The 22000-nt window shown below is 33.9% G+C and overlaps 1 protein-coding gene across 2 annotated transcripts in view; it reads left to right on the top strand.

Moving 5' to 3' along the window:
* Nucleotides 1-21027, top strand: part of ANTXR2 (ANTXR cell adhesion molecule 2) — a 151570-nt gene extending 130543 nt beyond the window's left edge. The window contains exons 17-18 of one of the 2 annotated variants that reach the window (XM_045857846.1): nucleotides 19097-19159; nucleotides 19336-21027. In XM_045857846.1, coding sequence (XP_045713802.1) covers nucleotides 19097-19135 — 39 coding nt within the window. In that variant the 3' untranslated portion in view covers nucleotides 19136-19159; nucleotides 19336-21027. Of the gene's footprint in view, nucleotides 1-19096 lie in introns of both variants that reach the window. The other variant, XM_045857845.1, reaches the window with a different exon arrangement.
* The last annotated feature ends 973 nt before the right edge of the window (nucleotides 21028-22000 follow it).

Genomic DNA, 22000 nt, shown 5'->3' with positions numbered 1-22000 from the left:
TTTGGGGAGTTAATTTTATTACACAATTTTTCCAAGAAAAGAACATAGGGCATTGAAGTGATTCTTTAAAAACACACTGATAGGTGGTAGGTAATTTCTAAGGTTATTTTGTTAGGTATAGTTTGGCTTTTTCCTATGAAAGTAAAAAGCAACAGAAGAAAATATTTTAAAAAAACTGAATGATGTTAATTTTTTGGGGGGGCAAGCTTTGTTTGCTCAATACTTATGTGTTCATGGACACCACCTCTGTGATAGGTAATGCAGTTAAGTGGATAGATGGGCGTTGTTATACTGATAGTACTCACTGGTTACTGCTTTATATACTGGCTGATTTGTAAATGTGTTATTTGCATTATTGCTCAATGAGAAATGATCCCAAGTCACACAAAGAGAAGGACTTTCTTGATGTAATCCTTTTAAAATCTGGGAATAAATTTGTTAGAACCTGAACTGTGAGATATCAATGTGGCAAGTTGAAATCCTGAAGGTTAGTGTGACTACTACAAAGAGATTATATTTCTGTTAGTTCTGAGTCTCTAAAGATTTGAGGCTGCATGGTTTGAAGTTATTAAAAAGGAGCTTTTGAACCAATATTTGTGCCTGGAACTCATATTTGCTTTTTCTTATTTTCATATGCTCTGTTTTAAACATATGTTAAGTTGTATATTTAAAACTAGAAGTACCAAAAAGCCCACATTAAAATATGTTTTCTTCATTATCAGAGGCTTCAATGCTATCATCATTTAGAGAAAAAGAAACAGTGAATATAATTTAAGTCTATAAAACAGACTTTCAATAGCACCAAATAGAATGAACATCTGGCTTTCTTTTCACAAGGTGCATTGATGTTGTCAGAAAAGACTGAATAAAAATGCTGATATGATTGTCCAGGCTTGCCAATAGAAGAATACCTTATTCATTGATTCTTCTCTAAGTTCCAAAGATAGGTGTTGATTTGGATGAAAAAATACAATGATACATATTTAGAATGACCAGGCTTTCACATTGAAATCTAAAAATGTGCTGCTGCTGCTGCTAGATTTTTCTCAGCAATGCCATCCAAACAGCACATTACACTGTCATCTCACAGCCCCCTGGACGCTAGGTGAGGGAGGGTGTGACAGCTCGGCACAGCTTTTACTGTGGCATTGTACTGGTGCATGACCACGAGCACCTCTCTTTTCCTTCAGTCAAAGAGATGTTTTCAGGCAGCAAGGTTTTGAAAAGGAATGTTTATTGTCATATTTAAACAGTGTACCAAAGACTGCATTTAAAGAAAGCAAGCTTTGTGCACACTAGATATTTTTGCAATTGAAAAAGTCAGTTTCTTGTCTTTTCCTTTTATGTTCCTGAGTCTGAAGAATGTTCTGTGCTCCAGTCCTGCCCTGGAATTAATACTTCCTCTGATTATCGTTTACCAAAAGAACAACTCCCACAATACATTGTATAGTAAAGACTTTTTCATTAGATTTAGATAATATGTAGTAATTGAAATTAATGTATCATTTTATTCTTTTTAAGAATATTTTCATTCCTTTTAAGCCTGAACCTTTATTTGTTGATAAGGAGTTTAGTATCAACTAAATCTTAACTTTCATATTTGTCATTAAATGCCATCAATTAGAGAGCATTTAAAAATATTATGTGTTTTGGGAAATCTGCATAAATTAGATATATTGCTTTCAAATGTAATGATGTTATTAACTAATAAATGTAGAATAATATCTCCTTGATTCATAACCTGGTCTCTGCAATTTTGTTGATACACATAGAGATAGCAAGTGGTAGCCATTGTGTGAACAAAGAATATTGGTTTCTTTGACAGGGAATAACAGGAGCATAAAGGAAAATAAGCACCATGAAACCAATTAATTAAGTGGGCATTGATTTAATGTTTCTATACTATATGATATGTTTACATGTAGTTAGGTTGCTCATAATGACCACTTCCTGCTTGTCAAAACATGTTATATTTAGATATAAGAATTATAATGGACTTAGAATATATAGTTTATCTTTTCTGTCTGTTGGTGGTTTCCAGCATGAAACAGACTTCATTTTCAACCATCTGCTCTCTATTTAAAATTGACATCAAGTTCAGTTCCTCTCTGATGCCTACTTGTTTCCCAGCTTAGAACACTTCTGTCCTGCAGTTCAGCCATTATCCTATTATGCCTCACCATTGAGCCAACATATAAGAAATGTGACATCTAGGAGTGCTTGAATATTCATGTCCCAAAATAAACCGGGAAGGCTTTTGCCCATGGAATGATTGCTACCATTGCTTAGCTACAAATCAGTTGGCAAAACCTAAAATATAGTTTTCTAGTTTTGTGTTTGCAAGTTTAGAAAAGTGAAACATTGTATTTTATTTTATAGCTTGCTAATCATTGTGTTGTTGGATTAAACTATCTCAATATTTATACAAATATCAATATCAATTATATGTTTCAGAGCTATATTAGCCACATGGGGTCAAAATTCATTATTTCAAACCCAGTGACTATCATTAATTTGGCTGTTTTTAAGCACTTTGAACTGTAGAGTGAACACTGCATTTGCAAAATGGTAGTGAAAAACCATCATGAGGTTAACAATCTAGGACAGAAGGTAGAGTTTAAACAAATACTTAGGTTTCTTTGTTTAAAGAAAATAGAAGAACTGTTATAATACTGAACAAACTTCATTATCTAGAGTTAATTATATTTTTAATGTAGGATATTAGTCTTATTATACTTTTGGTTTAGAAAATCATTTTATGTTAGAATATCAGAATGTGCTTCTGTAAGCTAACTGAAAAATGGACTCTTTATATCCATATCCATCTATCTACCTACCTACCTACCTAGCTATCTATATATCATTTGACTTGCACTAATACCAGACCCAACCCTTGACTTGTAGATAGACCTAAACTCCAGTTTCTGGTTCCGTGGTTTATGTTACATAATTACATATAGACAATCAAATGGAGATTAAATAATCAAAGGCAATCACTTTTTGTTATTTGATTCTTAAATGTACATGTCTTTAGTATTTTTGAGTTCTGTGAACCAGAAAGCCAATGATCCTTTGTACATAGAGGCAACTCAGTACACATGAATAAGTCATTAGTGCTCTGAGACACTGTCACAATCATGCTTGTCCATTCGAATGGATCTACATGCTTCTTGTAAATCCTTGTATAAATGCTTAAACTTTGAAAATTTATTCTTTTCACTTGTGGAATTAATTGTCCTTTCCACTGGCGTGATCTAGAGATGGTTTGGTGTTTTCACAGTTGTTTTAAGAGTCTTGTAGTTGACATGTTAGAAATGCCTGTATTAATTAAGGGACAAAATTAATATGTGTTGTGTTTCTTTTCAAACTGAGCAAAGGATTCCTATTAAATGTCATTATATACTCACTGCTCAGTGAAATAACCTCTGGGTTTCAGTGACATCTAGTTTTGTAATATAAATCTCTGTGGTTTTTGTGAAATGCATGGTCAGACTTGTATCTGCACATAAAAAAGGGATAGCTAGGAATTTAGCCATCTGACAAAGTTGTAGATACTTTTAAGTAGAGAGAGGTAATGAAAACCCATGTGAATTAAGTATAGGCTGAATTCACCAACACATTTTTAGTTATTAATTTTTGATGGGGACAACATATACTATTTTAGGTTCCCAAAAGTGAGGGCTTAATTCTTAGAAACTTAGGTATGGATAAATCATTGCATCCTTAAGATCATGTACATTATGAAAATCTCTTAATATTTTTCAGTGCTGATGTTATATGAACTTTCAGTATTTCTCTTTAAATGGGCAAAAATCAGTTTGTGAAGATGAATTATCTCAATGCCTAATTTTCTAGAGAGAAATACATGAATTACCTATAAAATTTTTGTTTTGTGGTATTAATAACAGATTAAAAATTTAAATCTAGAAATAGTCCAGTGAAAATTAGTGTTTTCATGCAGCATTCTTCGCTGCTGAGTAAATTAATATATTCTATTTCTCACTTTATTAAACAGCAGTGATGTAATATGTCTTTCAGTTGGATTTTTCTAACATTTTCCTAAATGTATAACTTAAATATGCATTGAGTTTTCAATTAACCATTATCAGACATAATGGTTGGAATTTGGGTTCCTTATTCTGATATGGTCTGGTATGTGTGTATGTGCATTGGTGTATGAGAAGTGGAGAAAGATAAGAGATGAGAGAGAGAGAAAGTTTTGATACCTGTGAATTTTCAGAACTTTGAAAATTCAATAATTTAACATGTAAAAGAAATGAGAAAGGATCCAGATTTTAACTTTGTATAATTAGTAGCTTTTTTTTTTAAAAAAAAAAAAAGAGGATTTGCCCTGGCTGGCGTAGCTCAGTGGATTGAGCATGGGCTGCGAACCAAAGTGTCGCAGGTTCAATTCCCAGCTAAGGTACATGCCTGGGCTGTAGGCCATAACCCCCAGCAATCACACATTGATGTTTCTCTCTCTCTCCCTCTATCTCCCTCCTTTCCCTCTCTAAAAATAAATAAATAAAAATCTTTTTAAAAAACAGGATTTATAGTATTTACTACTACAAAGCTTTCCATGATAGGGTCTCTGTGTCCTCTCTCCCTCTTCCACTTTCTCCATTACTTAATCTGCTCCTGCAACACTGTCTGTATTATTTTTCTACAGATAAGACACTTTTACCCCAGGGCCTTTGTACTTGCAGGTTTCTCTACCAAAATCATTCCACCCTAGATAGACACAGTTTGATCGACTTCCCTTTGAGTGTCTGCTCAAGTGCCATCTGAATACTTCTTTATGAAATGACAAGTCCTCTAGTACTGGTCCCGAACACACACTGACATATACTGATATTCTGTACCTCCTTACTCTGATGAAAATTCACCTTTTTCTTTTGACTTGGATATTCATAAGTGGTGTTGTATAGTTTATAATGCATCACATGAATTTTTCTACTATTAGTGCTGCTGAGGTAAATCAGAGAAAGCAAATGGTAAAAGCCTGATCCATCATATTTATTATTATACATTTTTGACCCGGCCCGCAGTAGTCTTTGATACATTTCTTTTCTTTTGGAAAAATATGCCCTAAGCTCATCTTCTACATTTTCTGTTTCAAAACTGGAATAAAACATTCAAGAAGCCCTAGATGTTTTTAGTAGAAATAATATTTAGAAGACATATTTTGGATAATAGGTGTGCTAATTGTTACTGGGTTTTCATTGCTTCTATGCATTTTCAGCAGGTAGAACTAGGAAATTCAATACTTTTGAAAAATTCATGAGTTTATATTTTAAATTCTAACTTAGCATTAGGGGATCTTACTGAATATTTTTGAATTTATACTTGTATCTCTTTGCCCTTACATGAGAAATTTTGGCTTTAACAATATTAAAGTACCTACTTATTTGCTCTACTCTATAATATATATATAGCTAAAAATTGATAATAAAATGGTATTCATAAAATTAAGAATAATGAATAAAAGATTTACTTGCTGCTCTACTTACTTTTAGATTATATTCCATTATTAGTATGCAGACTGTCTTAAGTCACTTGACATAGTTCTTTTCCAATGTATCCAATTGCTTTGTTTCAGTTTATTTCCAGTTCTGTCTACTGTACTTGATTTCTATTTGTCCTGTCCATTTTTTGATCTTCTGTTTTCTGCCTGTTTTGTGTTAACATAGCATTTTATTGTAATCCATGTACTCTAATTTTTTCAGTTATATCTCTGTACCATTTTTAGTAGTTGCTTTAGATATGCTTCTTTAATATTTCACAATATACCATCAAATATGATACTAATTTAAGAAAAATAAGTAAACATTATAGTGGCCTAATTTCCATTTGTTCTTCCAGCTCTGTGCACTCTTAATGTCATGTATTTTACTTCTATATATGTTGTAAGTTAATAATATATTACCACTTTTTGCTTTAACTAATCAATGATATCATAAAGTTTTATTTCTTTTCCCTATTTATATTTCTTATTCACATATTTAATGTTTTGTTTTTGTTTATTTCTTTTTGTAAATCTAAGCTTCTATCTAGTATCTTTTCCTTCAGTTTCAATAACTTCTACTGGCACATATTGTTGTTGAAGTCTATTGCTGCTAGCACTTATGGTTGTTGAAGGCTATTGCAGATAAATTGTTAGGTTTACTTCTCTTAAAATGTCTTTATTTGCCTACATTTTTAAATAATATTTTTTTTGGATATGGAAATTTAGATTGACTCCCACTGCTCCTTTAGCATTTTAGGGAGTTCCATTGTCTTGCATCTTCCATTGTTTCATATACAATGTTGGCTGTCATGCCTGTAAAGGTTTTCTCTGCATACAGATGGACCCCAGTTTACAGTGGTTCAACTAGTGATTTTTTTTTCTTTATGGTGGTGCAGAAGCAATATGCATTCAGTGTAAACCATAATTCAAATTTTGATTTTTGATCTTTGGGCTAGTGATATGTAGTACAATACTCCCTCGTGATGCTGGTCTGTAGTAATGAGCAGAAGCTCCTAGTCAGTCATGTGATTACAAGGGTAAACAAATTACTTCTACAGTGTATTTATTGTTTTAGAGGATTTTACCCAACTGTAGACTAATGTGAGTGTTCTAAGCATGTTTAAGGTAAGCTATGCTATGATGTTTAGTAGTTAGGTGTATTAAATGCATACTTGATTTGTGATATTTTCAACTTGCCGTGGGTTTATTGGAACATAACCCCACTGTAAATTGAGAAGTATTTGTATGTCTTGGGATATGATGATGAAGGACAGAGAGGTATGCTTTTATGGTATTCTTTGATTTGAATATATTTTACTATATATTCTTTGATACAGTTTTCTATATCATTATTCTGCTTGAGGGTCACTAAGTTTCTTTGATCTGTATATTTATGCTTTTTATCATTCTAAGAAGGTCTCAGTCATAATGATTACAATTTTCCTTCTGCTCCATTATTTCTCTTCTCCTTCTGGGACATCAATTACTCCTATAACAGACCATTATGTGTTGTCCCACAAGTTTCAGATTCTCTTTAGTTTTTTTTCTTTGTTTTTCAATTTGAACAGTTTCTGTACTCGTACCTTTAACTTTAATGAATTTTTCTTCTGCTATGTCCAGTCTAATTTACATGAATAAAAAATTATTCCTAATTTGTCATTTTCTTCTCTATCCTTCTTCTTTTCATTCTAATGTATAATTTGTATATTTTTGCGGAAATTCACCATATTTTGTGTGCTATACATTTTTCTCCCTAGAACTTTAAATATTTCTATCACAGTTATTTTAAAGTCTTGTCTATTAACTGTAAATTTGCTTAATTCTGTTTCCCATAGATTATGGTCCATAATTTTTTGTATACCATAATTTTTATTTTTATGCCATGCATTGTACATAAAAATTGGAACTAATTTAGATGGTATTTACCTCTAGAAACATATATAACACTCCATCTGACATGTTGCTCATTTGCAGTTGGGCTAGTTCTTGGTATCTTGCCATCTTAGTTATTTTTGTTCATTACTGTCAAAATTTTGAGAGCAGAATTATAGATTTCCTTTCATCAAAGTGCTCATGCTCTCTCTCTCTCTCTGCCACCTCTGAGCTTCTTGTGTTGCATCCAAATTCTATTTACTTTCAAGATCCTGAACACCTGTCTCACCAGCCCCTACTAGTTTTTGTACCTTGAAATACCTATTTTTATATTGATTCCTGCCTATAGCCTTGCACTGCCAATCCCTTGCACTCTCAGAAGTCCGCATGAGCTGTAGAGAAATCTTTCTCAGTTCTCCTGCTCCCAGGTTTCAAAAGGCAGTTGTCACAGGGCTATTTTTCTCATTACTCTTGCCATGCCCAAAGTTTCAGTAAGCTGTCCCCTTTCCCCTGGGGAAAACCCCATGTGTTTTTGAAGAAAGAAATATTTCTCTGCCCTCCTTTATTTCTCCCAGACTTCAGTTGACTATTTCCTTGATTTTAAGGAAAACCTGATGTGCTGTGATGGGGTCTCTCTCAGCTTTCCTGCCATTTTCTTTGCTTTTGGCAGGGGTCTGCCTTGAACTTAGAAAAGGCTGTTTTAGTCTATAGACTAAAAGTTATGTAATTTTATTACATAACTTTTTTGCAAAATAAAATATTTGCATGTTTGCATTTAATAGCATATAACAAAATCTATTCAAAGATATTTAAATGCTCCTCTATTTCACTGATTTTGTTTTCAAAACAAATTTTGTTGTTTTTTCTTTGAAAATAGAATACATTACTTCTAGGCCAATTTCCTTTTTTGTAATAGAAAATATAGCATCATGTGTGTAATATATGCACCTTGACTGTTTACCCAATACATCTTGATCATCACTTCACAATAATGTACACAGATTTTTCTCATTTGTTTCAATAGCTGTATATTATTTATAACATTTCATTATCTATCTGATTTTTATGGACTATTCATCTTATCCCTACTTAGGGATATTTGGGTTGTTTTCAACCTTTTATTAATACCAGTAATGCCACAATGTGCATGTGCAAAACTTCTGTTTTTCTATAAGTTGAATTTGTAAATAGTTTTTAAACTATTGGTTTAAAACCTAAGGCATAATTAGTACTCTAAGATAAGGAAGAAGGAGATTAATCCTGTACTGCCTATGAGGTGCCCAAACCAAAAATAAAAAAGCTTACCAACTAAAAAGATATGTGGAATTCTTTCCTGATTTTATGTATGTATCTCTATTGGGCATCTACTTTTTGTTGTAACTTATCAGGAGATGCAAGAGAAGGTATTGCCACTGTGATTTGTGGAGAACTCTAACTCACTCTCTCTCTGTCTCTCCATATATATGTATATATAATTTGAAAGCAATAAACTAGAGGGGTCAATTTCTTATATTATTACTATAAGGTATGGGTTATGTGTTTCATTAACATCCCATTATATGCCCGAATTTCAAAAAAAAATTAAGAGACTTGAATATGTGCAAAATAAATGTTAACAGTATACGTAGAGTTACTACAATTTTGCAGGTGTCATAACAGAACACAAAGGAAAAAATTGAAAGTCAATTGTCAGGCAAACTCAGCAGTTTCCTTCATAACATCTACTAAATATCTGTATGGTATGTGGCCTCCATGGTGAAATGGGACATTTATATATTGGACATCTGTCAGAAGAGAGTATGTGGAATTTATACCTCAACCCAAAATCTTGCAGATTTATTATTATTTTTAGCAGAGGATAGCACAGATTCTCTCATATTATACATAATAATTTATATATAAATCTCTGTATATATCACACATACTGATAGATCTCTTAATTGTATGTCATATGTATAAAAGAGAAAGAAGATGGTGTGTGCTCTCTCTCCTGTAGCTACAGAAAATATCTATTCAAAGAACCTATTATGTCCTCAAGTTGGCATTTGTTCCTGATATTTGGGTTTTCCTAGAAATTTCCTTTTAAATTATCTTTTGTGTATTTCTTTTGTATCTGTGCTTTGTATACAATTTTAAATTTGAATCATTATTTACTATTGCACAGAACATGAAGGTTTAGTAAACTCTCTCTGAGGTGAGAATATAAGTAAATCATCTATCTATGTTTGAAAAGTCTAAACTAAAGTGTAGTTGTATGCTTCAGCTTGTCAATGGATATTTATGAGGTGAGCATAATACTATAAAGGTTTTAGCAGTGAAATATATCCTGAACAGAAAGCTAGTAAAGGAGCTTGCAAGTGTTAATGCCAGCAGAATTTTAATGAAGAGATGGAAACATGACACTTTCTCTGGTTAATGCTACTCTTACAGGCCACAGTGAAAAGGAATGGGTGAAGTCAGTTTTCGAATATTGCAACAGACTTGGGGTCTATATTCTTAACCAGCAGTGAATATGTCAGTTCCTACTATTGTCTTGTTTTCATCTCTTTGTTTGGTTCACTGCAAAGTAGTAACAGAACCGGACAGTTTTCTTTTGGACATCAACTTCTAATTCCTACTTATTATGAGACCCAAGAGAAGGCATTGCATCAACATTGGTTTCCAAAGAAATGCCACTGAACTTTTTATTCTAATAGATACTTGCTATTGCTTGAAAATGACTTAAGTGAAGTTAATACTGACAGATTCTAATTGTGAATTTAGCCTTTGCCATGACTAGAGTTTCGCTGGTAATCTACCCTTGGTACATTCTGTTCTTTTTATACTGAGAGAAAGTGAGTAATGGGGTAAAGCTTCTGCACAGAGCTCTAGTTTAAAGATCAATTGGAATGTTAATACATTTCTAGTTTATAAAGAGTAATATTGCCTTATTTTTCCTAGCAACTTAAGAAAATGAAGTTACGCATGCAGTCTTCAGACCTAGGGGCATTTATTCTTGCAAAAGAACGCAGGATTTTAAGAACAGTATAGTTGCAACATGTTTTCATGTATAAACCTCAAGTTCATATTCATTACCTATGTTAGCTTAGTTTGGGCTAAGTTCAATTTTATCATCATTTGAAATCAGCTATCTGCAGTGTACTGTAAGTCCTACTAGAATTAGAAAAGGCAACAGAGAAGGGAGGTAGACGTGGTATGATCTGTTTGTGTAATGTAGAAGTTGAGGTAATATATTTATTGGAGCTTTTTAGAGGTTTAGATGAATTTGGGGATTTATAAGAAATAGCCAGCCTGGAAACTGAAAGGTCACCAGTTCATTTCCCAGTCAGGGCATATGCCTGGATTGCAGGTTTGGTCCCTGGTCAGGGTAAGTATGAGAGGCAACTCATCAGTATCTCTCTCTCACATTGATGTGTCTTTCCCTCTCTTTCTCCCTCCCTCTCTCTCTAAAAATAAATCAGTAAAAAATCTTTTAAAAAGAATTAAGGAAGAAGGAAATACTAATTCACATTTACTTATACCTAGTCTACTTTTAAATAAGTACTGTTAAAAATACACAGTAATAATTTAGAATAAAAACAGAGTAAAAAATCATGGGCCAAACTCAATATGTAGCTATACCAGAAAATGTACACTAAGGGTAGCAATTGCTCTTATTTTTTTATTTTAGTTTTTATATTTTTATGGCTGTAGAAGAGGCCATCAGTTGAGCCAAGAGGAAAGAATTTCTTTTTTTATTTTATTTTTTCCATTACCACTTATCCCCCTTGTATACCCTCTTTCACATCCACCCAGCCCCCTTCCCTCCACAATCACCACACTATGGTCTGTGTCTATGAGTCCTTTCTCTTTTTTGCTTAGTCCCTCCACCCCCCAAACTCCTCTCCTCCCTTAGAGCTGTCAGCCTTCTCTCTATCTGTGAGTCTGTCTCTATTGTGCTTATTAGTTCAGTTTGTTCATTAGATTCCATGTATGACTGAAATCATATGTTATTTGTCTTTCTCTGACTGGCTTATTTCACTTAGCATAATGTTTTCCAGGTCTATCCTTGCTGTCAGAAAGGGTAAAATTTTCTTCTTTTATGCAGCCAAGTAGTGTTCTATTGTGTAAATGCACCATAGTTGTTTTATCCACCCATCTACTGGTGGACACTTAGGCTGCTTCCAAATCTTGGCTATTATAAATAACACTGCATTGAACATAGGGGTGCTTACATTGTTTTGAATTAGTATTTCAGGTATTTTCAGATAAATTCCCAGAAGTAGAATCATAGGCCAGTATCCCTGATGAACGTAGATGCTAAAATCCTCAACAGAATATTAGCAAACAGAATACAGCAGTATATCAAAAAGATCATATACCATGATCAAGTGGGGTTTATTCCAGGGATGCAAGTTTGATGCAACATTCTCAAATCAGTAAACATGATACACTATATAAACAAAAGAAAAGGTAAAAGCCACATGATCGTATCAATAGATGCAGAAAAAGCATTTATAAAATCCAGCACTGATTTATGATAGAAACTTTCAGCAATGTGGGAATAGAAGGAATGTACATACACATAATAAAGGACATATATGACAGACCCACTGCCAGCATTACACTCAGTGGGCAAAAACTACAAGCATTCCCCTTAAGATCATGAACAAGACAGGAATGTTTGCTTTCATCTCTCTTATTCAATATTGTACTGGAACTGCAGGCCATAGCAATCAGATAAGAAAAAGACACAAAAGGCATCCAGATTGGAAAGGAGGAAGTAAAATTGTCATTGTGACACCATATATAGAGATCCCTAAAGATTCCACCAGGAAACTACTAGAATTGATAAATGAATTCAGTAAAGTCTCAGGATGCAAAATTTAATATCCAGAAATCAATTGCATTTTTATATGCTAATAGTGGACTACCAGTACAGGAGATTAAGAAAGTCCATTCACAATTGCTTCAAAAATAATTAAATACCTAGGAATAAACAGAGCCAAGAATGTAAAAGACCTGTACTCAGAAAATTATCATGCTGAAGAAAGAAATTGAAGAAGATTCAAATAAGTGGAAGCACATACTGTGTTCATGGATAGAAAAAATTAATATCACTAAAATGCCCACACTACCCAATGCAATCTATAGATGTAATTGCTTTTAGAACATCATGTAAATCTGAGCTTTTTGAAAGCCAAGGCACAAAGAGAAGACTGACTTATACAGTTGCCATTATATAATAATAAGAAAACACACCAGCTTACCAAAAGTGACAAGCTTTTTTTCTAGCTAGCTCTGAACTCTAAGAATTGATCCCTTAATATGAGTGTCCTCAATAGCAACTTTCCAAAATGCAAAATTCTCTTCACATGACCAAAAGTTGAAGTGAATGCTATAATGTTGTCATAAACCTAGAAAGGCATTTCTAAAGAGAAATAAAGAAACCAAGCCTAGGTAAATAGATTAGTGGCGAGCTGGCTTACCATAGGCATGAGTATCCTGAATCATAGTTATTAAACTACAATTTTAGTGCAAACCAAAAAATCTTATACCGAATTGCAGTTTTAAAGGGTAGATGAGAGTGGAGCTTTTTGGGTTGGATTAGGATTGGAGGCTTGCAGTGGCCACTGGCTCCCTTGTGTGCCACTCCAGCCACAGTGCCCCCAAGACACCGTGGAGAGCCCATGGGGCTTTGTGGACTGCAGTGTGAGAAAAACACTGAACTGCAGAGGTAGATTCACTTAGAACTTCCCCCTCAAAGGTAGTTTTTGCCAACTGATCGGGAGAGAAAGAATTCCACAGTTATTATTGATAAGTGCCTGAAGATGCATATTTTTTTGTTGTTGATTGAATAGAGAAATATATGTCCTAGGTACTGGGCATGTGGTTAGGAGGTCTGATGTGGTATGAAAATGGAAGAGCTTCCATAACATTTTTATTTAAATATAATCAACTCCAGTATGCACAGGGCTTGAAGTAGGCTGTGTGTGCACACACATGCACACATACACCCATATTTTAAAAATTAGATCACTGATTGTGACCTGTACAAATGTTTGAACAGGTATTTTATGGAAACTCTTAGAATTGTGTACCATGAAAATGAAAATGCTGACTGTGGACTATACGATGTATTAATCACTGGCTTCTACAATTCCATGCTCATCCACTCATGAGTAAAACTGCATCCAGATGGGTTTACCAGGATGTTAACTGTCAAATGCAACCCCAGAACTGGTGCACATTGAGCCATGGAAACAAGGAGTGCTGAAAAACTTTGATATAGGTGGTAGTTGGCGGTGATTTTGGGTGTAAGTAGTGGACTAGTTCCTAGGCTGATTTTTAAAAACATATAGATGTCTGGAAAGGGTTGGGTTTTTGCTGATTAAATTTACTCTTTGAAAAACTAATTTTTTAAACTATCAACTATATGAACATACATAAAATAGAAACCATATGCAATTCCACTCATAGAATGTTGGTGTATTGTTCATTAGCTTTTACTCTTTAGATATATATTGCATAATAACAATTATATATATATATAATTTGGCATTTTTTCACTTACCATTTTCCTACATTTTTAATTTTCTATTTTAATGGCTACACAATGTTTACCTAGATAATTATTTAATTATTCTGATTGTTGGACAGAAATAAATATAAATTGACTGGTTATGTTTTATTATTATCAAAACACTGTGGTAAATATTTTTAAATCTTTGTCTAGATATTTTGTTGTGCAGAATCCTGACATGAAATTGCAGAGGCAATTATGAATATAAGCTTTTAAAAACTATTACTATATACACTGCTTACTATATAGTTTTTGCCAGTTTATACTTCCACTAGCAATACACGGAAGCTTTTTTCTTGCCATGGAAGCTCACTAATTAGGTAATGTGATTAATATAAGGTTACACAAGACAGCATGCCTTAAAAGGGAAGCAGTTTTAGTCCTTTCAAACCATAATTTTTTATTACGTAAAATGTTGTCATACCAAGACCATAGTATAATGATGTCAAATTCTAATATATGAATGGACTTCTAATATGTCACAAACATTTTTAAATTGGTAAACATGCCATAGTAGTCTTGCTAACAGTTAATTTTCCTAATTGATTTTTTAATGTATGGGAAAGTAAACTATAACCTAGTCAGTCAATATCTAAGTTGTCACAATTTGAAGTTAACTTTCTTTAAATGTGTTTGGCTATGCTCTAAAGTCAGGAGTTCAATTTTGTTTGTTCTGCCTAAATCTAATTTCTTTAAATACTAAGAAATTTTACTCATAATCTCCTATGTCATACAAAATGAATAGATTTAACATAATTTCATTGCCTTCAAGGAATGCTGTATTCCCAAGGTGAAAGAATGTTGTAATTCATAGTTCATCTTAAACAAATGCAGTCCTCAGATACTAATTGAATTCAAGTTTATACTGACTGTATATCATTATTGTTGCTGTTTATGACCTAATGGCTCACAAAGCACATTAAATTCATACTGATTATCTAATGGGAAGGCATAGTATGGGGGTTGCCCAAAGCCTCACAACAGTCTGCTCTGATTCTGTCCATCATTTAGATGCATGGTTTTATGTCAAGAAAATTTAGAAAACATATTGATTTAAAAATTCAAAAAATTAACTTCATATATTTGTTCCTATTAATTATAATTTGTAATATAATACCATATGTTATATTATTCTGTACATACTTATGCCACTGAAGTTCAAAGTTTTAAAATTATTTTGTAAAATACAACAAGCATAATATTACTCATTTGTTTTAATACTTGCTAGCAGAAATCTTGTGTTCGTCTATTTTAACACATTATACTTTTAGTGGTTTATTCAAAAGACTATATAGTCCTCTTACCTGATACCAGTATCAATCTCTATATGGAGAATAAGGCATTAAAATTATAAATGTATGTCTCTATGTATATTTCTATGTTTTTAGGTAACATTGAATAGTTTTTATTAAGCCATGTAATTAACTTCTTAAAATTTTTTCAGCACTCATACTATTCATCATTAGAGTAAAATAGTCTAAGAAAAATGAACACTAGCAACTACTACTACTTTTTATTCTGTACAATTCTTTAATGAGTTGTAGGTTCCAGCTCTTTTATATGGCTGTGCTTGTGACCCTGATAACATACCTTTAGAGTATAGGCATTGCAAGCATGAGGATATGGAGCTTTGTAAACCTTGACCTGCCCCATATTCTGCAAATAAAACTTGCTCTGCACAGTTTTGGCACAGACTGCTTGCCATGGTATCAGTGGCAGCCCAAACACTCATGACCTTGAACATAATTAGCATCATCTCAATGGATTTTTAAGATACTGAGTAGTATTTGAAGGGCCACAGACACCAAATCACAGCAACTTACAACCAGTATGTATTGCCTTGATTTTAGAATATTCTGGTAAATTGATGTTAGCAGCTAGCATGCAATAGTCCTGGGAGTGAGGTGCCTGATGGAGTACTGAATACAATTTTCCTTGTGGCCAATAATTTCCTTTTTTTCTTCATTATACCTTTCTGTCTTTTCTCCTTACTGCTACTCTCTTCTGTTTCTCCATATTTGCTTCTCTCCTTTTCCACCATTAAGTTCTTCTCCTTTGTAATCCTCTTTTTCTCTCTCAAATTCATACTTATTCAGTATTTGCACGTTTGAGGTCTGGGTCCTCCCCTGGTCGAGATCTAGTCATTTAGTATTCACTCATTTATACATTCCTCATGCATACATTTATTTATTTCTAAGTGATTATTTATCACAAGTCTGTTCCATGTTAGATATTGTGCAGTAACAGAGGAAAGATGGATAATAAATACCTGTTTTTTCACTGAGAATACATTATATCCCAGGCACTGTTTTAAGTTATATATATATGTAAATACAGATTTTTATATACATATATATATATATACACACACAGATATACATACACATATATGTACATTTAATCTTTTTAGCAGTCCTAAGAATAGGTCCAATTTTTAATCATCTGATTACTGATGTAAATCATCTGATTTAATTTTACTGATGAAGAAACTGAAGCACACAGTCATTGAATGTTGCCCATAGTCACACAGTCAGTAAGTCTGAGTGGTATGTTGTGATTTGGCTGCAGGGAACATGCAATGGGGCATTTGGGTGAAAGGAGCCCCACAGCTGGGGGAATTAGGTGGTGCTTAACAAAACTCCTCAAAGTTACCAACTTTTTAATTTGTGTAAAATGAAAGTACACCCAGACCTTAACAGCTCTTGATAAAAGTAAAACACACTAAGTCCATGATTAGAGGGAAGAAGACATTTGGTTGTTTTTGGCAGTAAGTGTGACTAAAACACGGGGGTGTATACTGCGTTTTGCAGGGGGTTTTGGGTACTTGAATCTATAGACATTTGGCAGCTGATAACCAATACTTAATCCTCAGCTTTGGAAGAATTGAAGGACCTCAATCAAAATCAACAGCATTTTCTTCTTTTGAGTTTCTATGTCTTTAATTAAACCACACCATATGAAATAGAAAATCATGTAGGTCTGGAATAATTTAGGCATTGAAGTGGTTGTGAAAATTCAGGTGAACTGTGAATCTCACTTTTTAAACTATCCAATTGCTTAAAGTAAATGAATCAGAGTCACCAAGATTAATCTGATGACAGAAGTGGTCAGAAAAGGAGCCTTCTCTCTATACCTAATTAATTAGTGATGAAATTCAACTAAAAGTAGAGATTCTTGAAAATGTGTGCTTTGCCCACATTTTTCAGAAGAGAGAAAATTACTTTTTTGGTCCATAAATACATAAGAAAAAGATATCATTAATTCATATTGTTGCTGTTATAATTCCTCATGCATTTGTTTGATTCTGGAAAATTGCCAGAAAGTAATAGTTTTAGTGTTCATCACTATTGAAATTACATAGTCAATATCTGTTTCTCATGGCATGTCTAGTTACACTGTTGTGGCTTAGAAGCACTGCCTTATTACTTTGATCAAATATGTATTAATTATGCCAGATTTCTACTTGTTTCCCTTGAAAAATAAAGTTTAGGAAGGGATACATATAAAAATGTCTTTAACATTTTCATGGCATTTAGTGACAAATAGCTAGTCTGCAGAAGAGTATATTTTTACTTAATATTCATTCTACAGATCTTATTTGAAGATTCTAGATTATACAAAAATACAGTGTGAGTAACATGGCCTATGACCATTGCATTTACCAACAAATTTTGACCTCATTCTAAGGTGCTCTTCTCTATACTTTCTCCTACTTCATTTTGCACAAATATTATTTGTAGAAATAAGTAATTAAATTGACAATTATAGTAACAGTGTTGTTTCCAAAATTATTTAGAAGACTTGATGAATGTTCATCTTCTAGTCAAAAAGCTAATGAAAACTATTGGTTTTTATGTTCTTCATTCATTTCTAAAATTTTCAAATTTATTGAGTAGTCATTTTTGAAAGGAAAATGGACTAAAATCCTGATTTTACATTTCAAATTTTCTTCTTTCACAATGTTTGTTGTTTCTTTTGAATATTGCCATGTATTGTAAATGAACATATTGCTCACATTTAGAGGGAAATAAAGAGAAGTTCTAATATCTGAAATTAGAAAGCAGGTATTATGAGAAAAATAAAAATCTCAATAGGGTGATAATCTTGACCCTAAAACAGTAAGTGGTATGCTAGCATTTGGCCTGCTGAGGACCTGGACATGATTTATGTAGTACAGTGTATCAGCAGTGTCATACTAAGCAGAGGGAAGGGCAGGGGGACCCTTTATCACTAATTGGAAACTTGGCTTACAAATAAATTTTAGATTATTTATAATTACATATGAAACAATGTGTCTCCACAGCCTTCACTGAACTACTAAGGAATAGGAATGGCAAAGTCTCTTTGGGAATGTGTAATGCAAATAAACAGTCACCCTTTAGAGAGAATACATAATGTGGTGTGCATGTGAGAACCAGTTGACAACAATGGATAGCATCACAAATAAGTCTTGCAAAAGCCTTTTATAAAGGAGAATGATAAAGAGATGGCATCTCTTCCTTTAAATGCCCTCATCATGTATACATTTTAGAAGTACCAACTTTATATCAGTTTTAGAAGCACCAGGTTGCCTAAAGGAACACTTTCAATCAAATTCATTATAGAAAGAAACATACAAGGTTGTGACTTTGATATTTTTATTGCTAGGGTAGTAACACTATTCTTTTTTTTTTATTTTTAGAGAGGGAAGGGAGGGAGAGAGAGAGAGACAGAGAGAGAGAGACAGACAGAGAGAGAGAGAGGGAGAAATATCAATGTGCGTTTGCCGGGGGCCATGGCCTACAACCTAGGCATGTTCCCTGACTGGGAATCGAACCTCCGATGCCTGGTTCGCAGCCCGCACTCAATCCACTGAGCTATGTCAGCCAGGGCATAACACTATTCTTTAAATAGCAATAAAATCTTTCTCTTTTCCAAAGAATTTTTCCACTCTAATGTCACCATACAATTGTGTAAGTGAAGTTGCTGTGGAAAATACTTCAATGAGCCATACATAATGCTTTGACTCAAGGAAAAAAAGTTATGACTTCATGTCTCATCTTAACAGTGACCTTACCTTGGCTGATTGTTTATTATATTATGGTAGGAAAACTAGTTGTTTTTATGCTTTTTTAATAATTGCTTTAATAAATAATAAGCATTTGTTTCTTTTCTAGGGCCGGTGCATAAACTTCTCCCGAGTTCAGTCTCAGTAAAAGGAAAGGAAGAAGACCAAGAAGGTATGAAGATGGTTCATCTTCACACTGCTGATTTCCAACAAAATGAGAAACATATACATGCATTTTAGAAGTTTTTGGAAGAGCAGCTTTATTCCTCTCAGTCAGGAAATGTTTTCTCTGCCTTCTGCTTTGCTCACACCAGATATTTTCAAAGAGTTGTTCTGCTGTCTACACAGGAGTTGATGAAACACAGAGGTGACTCATGATTCATGACATTGAAAACGAAGAGGAATATTGATCTGCACGCTATGGCTTATGGAAGAAAGTTTGCATGAATGTGTAGAAGGGAGAAAAAAATAAAAAAACAACAGCATGAAGTTGATATCAAAATGGGAACCATGAAACCGCTGTCCATGATGGATCTTTAATGAAGGAAGGAGTGTTTAACATGGAAACGTGGCACTTGTGTTTTTACGAGGAGAGAGTGTGTATCCACAGACAGAGTTTGAAGTTTCCCACCAGGATAAGCAAATGAAGGAGTCCACTGCCTCATAGCTCTGTCAGATTACAAAACCCTCCCAAGTTCCCCGACAACGTGCCTTACGGGAAGCTTCTGCCTGGAAAATCTTGTCACTCTTAACACTGAAAAGTGCACACGCATGACAAAATATAGACAGGATGCCTCAAGGTATTGGTAGCAAGCAAGATTTTGCCCTTTAGTTTTTGAAGACACTTTTCTTTCATTATGCACTCGGGAAAAGAAGAAAATTAATAGAGCGTTATTCTACAGGAAGACAGCCTCTAACCAGAGATCTTGAGTGGAATGTGAGGGATTCGTGAACTGAGAACTTGTCCCTGTGATTGGTAGATTTACACTTTTTCTATGTTTAGGGTTTAGTAGTGCATGTAGCATTAACAACTGTATACATACCTAGGAGTTTTGTTGGCTTTTAATTTAAAGGAAGCAATAACCACAAAGCTTCCGCTCAGGGTTTTTCTTTCTCCAAGTCTCCGAGGGCTCTTCAGCATCACAAGCTAGCAACTCTCTTTGCATGAAAATTTCAAAATTTAATTAATATAATTAAAGGCAACAGCAAGCAGCAGCCTGTGAAGATTTTGCTCATCTTTTTTATGCCTTCTGACATTGAATGACCTATTACTGTATGCGCATTACTTGGATTTTGAGGAGGCACTTTACCTTGGATATGACTCAGTAGAGAAGAAAAGACCTCCATTCATCAATTTAAAAATTAAATTTTCAGGAGGATTGGCCACTGCACAACATCGAAAATGTATGTATTCTAATGTTTTAGAAAACCTACCATCGTGTCATGTCGACAGTGCCAAATGATGTTAGTGTGAGCGGAAACACTGTGGGGAGGAAGACGGCAGCAGCTGAAGAGAAAAGCTCAAATGATCTAGTCACTTTCGATACTGTATTTCAGATGGGAAATGGATATTCGACTCGAAACCTGACAAAGTGTGCCTGCTTTGATGTGAACTGGTATAGACAATGACCAGTGGCTGGGTCAGTGGGATGTCTCTCTGTGAGCACAAAGGCTTATCAAATGACACTAAAAATAAGTTCAACAACCATCACGTTGGAAGGGAGAAGTCGAACATTTCATATTTAGTGGGCACATGAGTGCACAAGATGGAAAAGAGTGATTTGGAGCAACCCAGTGTAATTATCCCTGTTGTGCTCTTAATGGAAATTTCAAAGGACGGGAGTGATTCTGTTGGTTGGTGTCCAGAATTGTGGCACTGCTCCAAGAAGCCTTACTCACACATACAAATATATATATGTATGCACACACACACATGTATATTTACTAGCTTGAATCTTTTGCTCAAGTTTATTTATGTCACTGGCTGGCTGGATCCAATGTCATGAGTCTACGTATTCATAAATAAAATTTTTACCTGTGCCTCTGCTACCATTTTATTTAAGCCTACATAAACTCAATCCTTATTTGGTTGAATATGTCATTGTCCTGGTTAGTTTCTGAGACAGAATTATATTGAGTTCCAAAATGTCCCTTATGTTCACAAATTATACTATTGGCAGTAATTATCCATGTGTGCAAGTGTGACTTGGAAGCCAAATATACACCCGATGAGTTCTTGTAGACCTTTGTTCTACATTTGCATCTGGGTCAGGACCTATCTCTATTTTCTTAAATTGACTTTTCATTTTTGATCAGTGCACATCCCTAAATAGCATTGATGAGCATCAAAGATGCTAGAAGCTAAGGCTGTTTCTTTGATAGTTACTTCGAATTTCTATAGTATCATTTGGCATTTGTATGACACTCATATTTTGCTATGTAAGCCATGTAAGTAGACCTCTGCCTCTCAATGACAAAATAGCTCTCTGTGGATTGTCATCCATATGGAATTCCAGTTCTAACACCACTGGGAAGAGCTGTCATTGAAAACAGAGGCAATGGTCTACATGTAGTCTAAAAAAGTGCCATTTGTAATGTTCAAAGACAGATGGACATTCATTGCACTGAAAGATGACAATCAGATCTATGTTATGATTTTCTCTGATTAGGCTAACTAGCAAGTGAGAGAGGACTTTGCTTTAAAGAGTACTGCTTTCTCACTAAATTGAAAACCTCTACTTTCAACCAGGAAAATAAAGCCATTTCTATAATTTCAGTAATGTTTTATAATTTATATAGAGAAATAATTCCTGTTTAATTTTTTGGACATAATATCAGTCAAAATTTCTTTTCTATGGATAAAAGAGTAAGTCTTTATCCATAATCCATTTGTGTTGCATAAGGTTGCAAAAACAATTAAGTGGGAAATGACTCCTAACTTATGTGTCTACTCTGCCTGGAAATAAAGTTTTGAAGGCATCTATATATATTTCATAACAATGTCTGTTCTTTA

This window comes from Phyllostomus hastatus, unplaced genomic scaffold (assembly GCF_019186645.2).
Source record: "Phyllostomus hastatus isolate PE091 unplaced genomic scaffold, TTU_PhHast_1.1 phas_scaffold_1674, whole genome shotgun sequence".
In the NCBI taxonomy this organism is placed as follows: Eukaryota; Metazoa; Chordata; class Mammalia; order Chiroptera; family Phyllostomidae; genus Phyllostomus; species Phyllostomus hastatus.
Note: the sequence above shows the minus strand (reverse complement) of the source record. Positions and strands in the feature narration are given on the sequence as shown.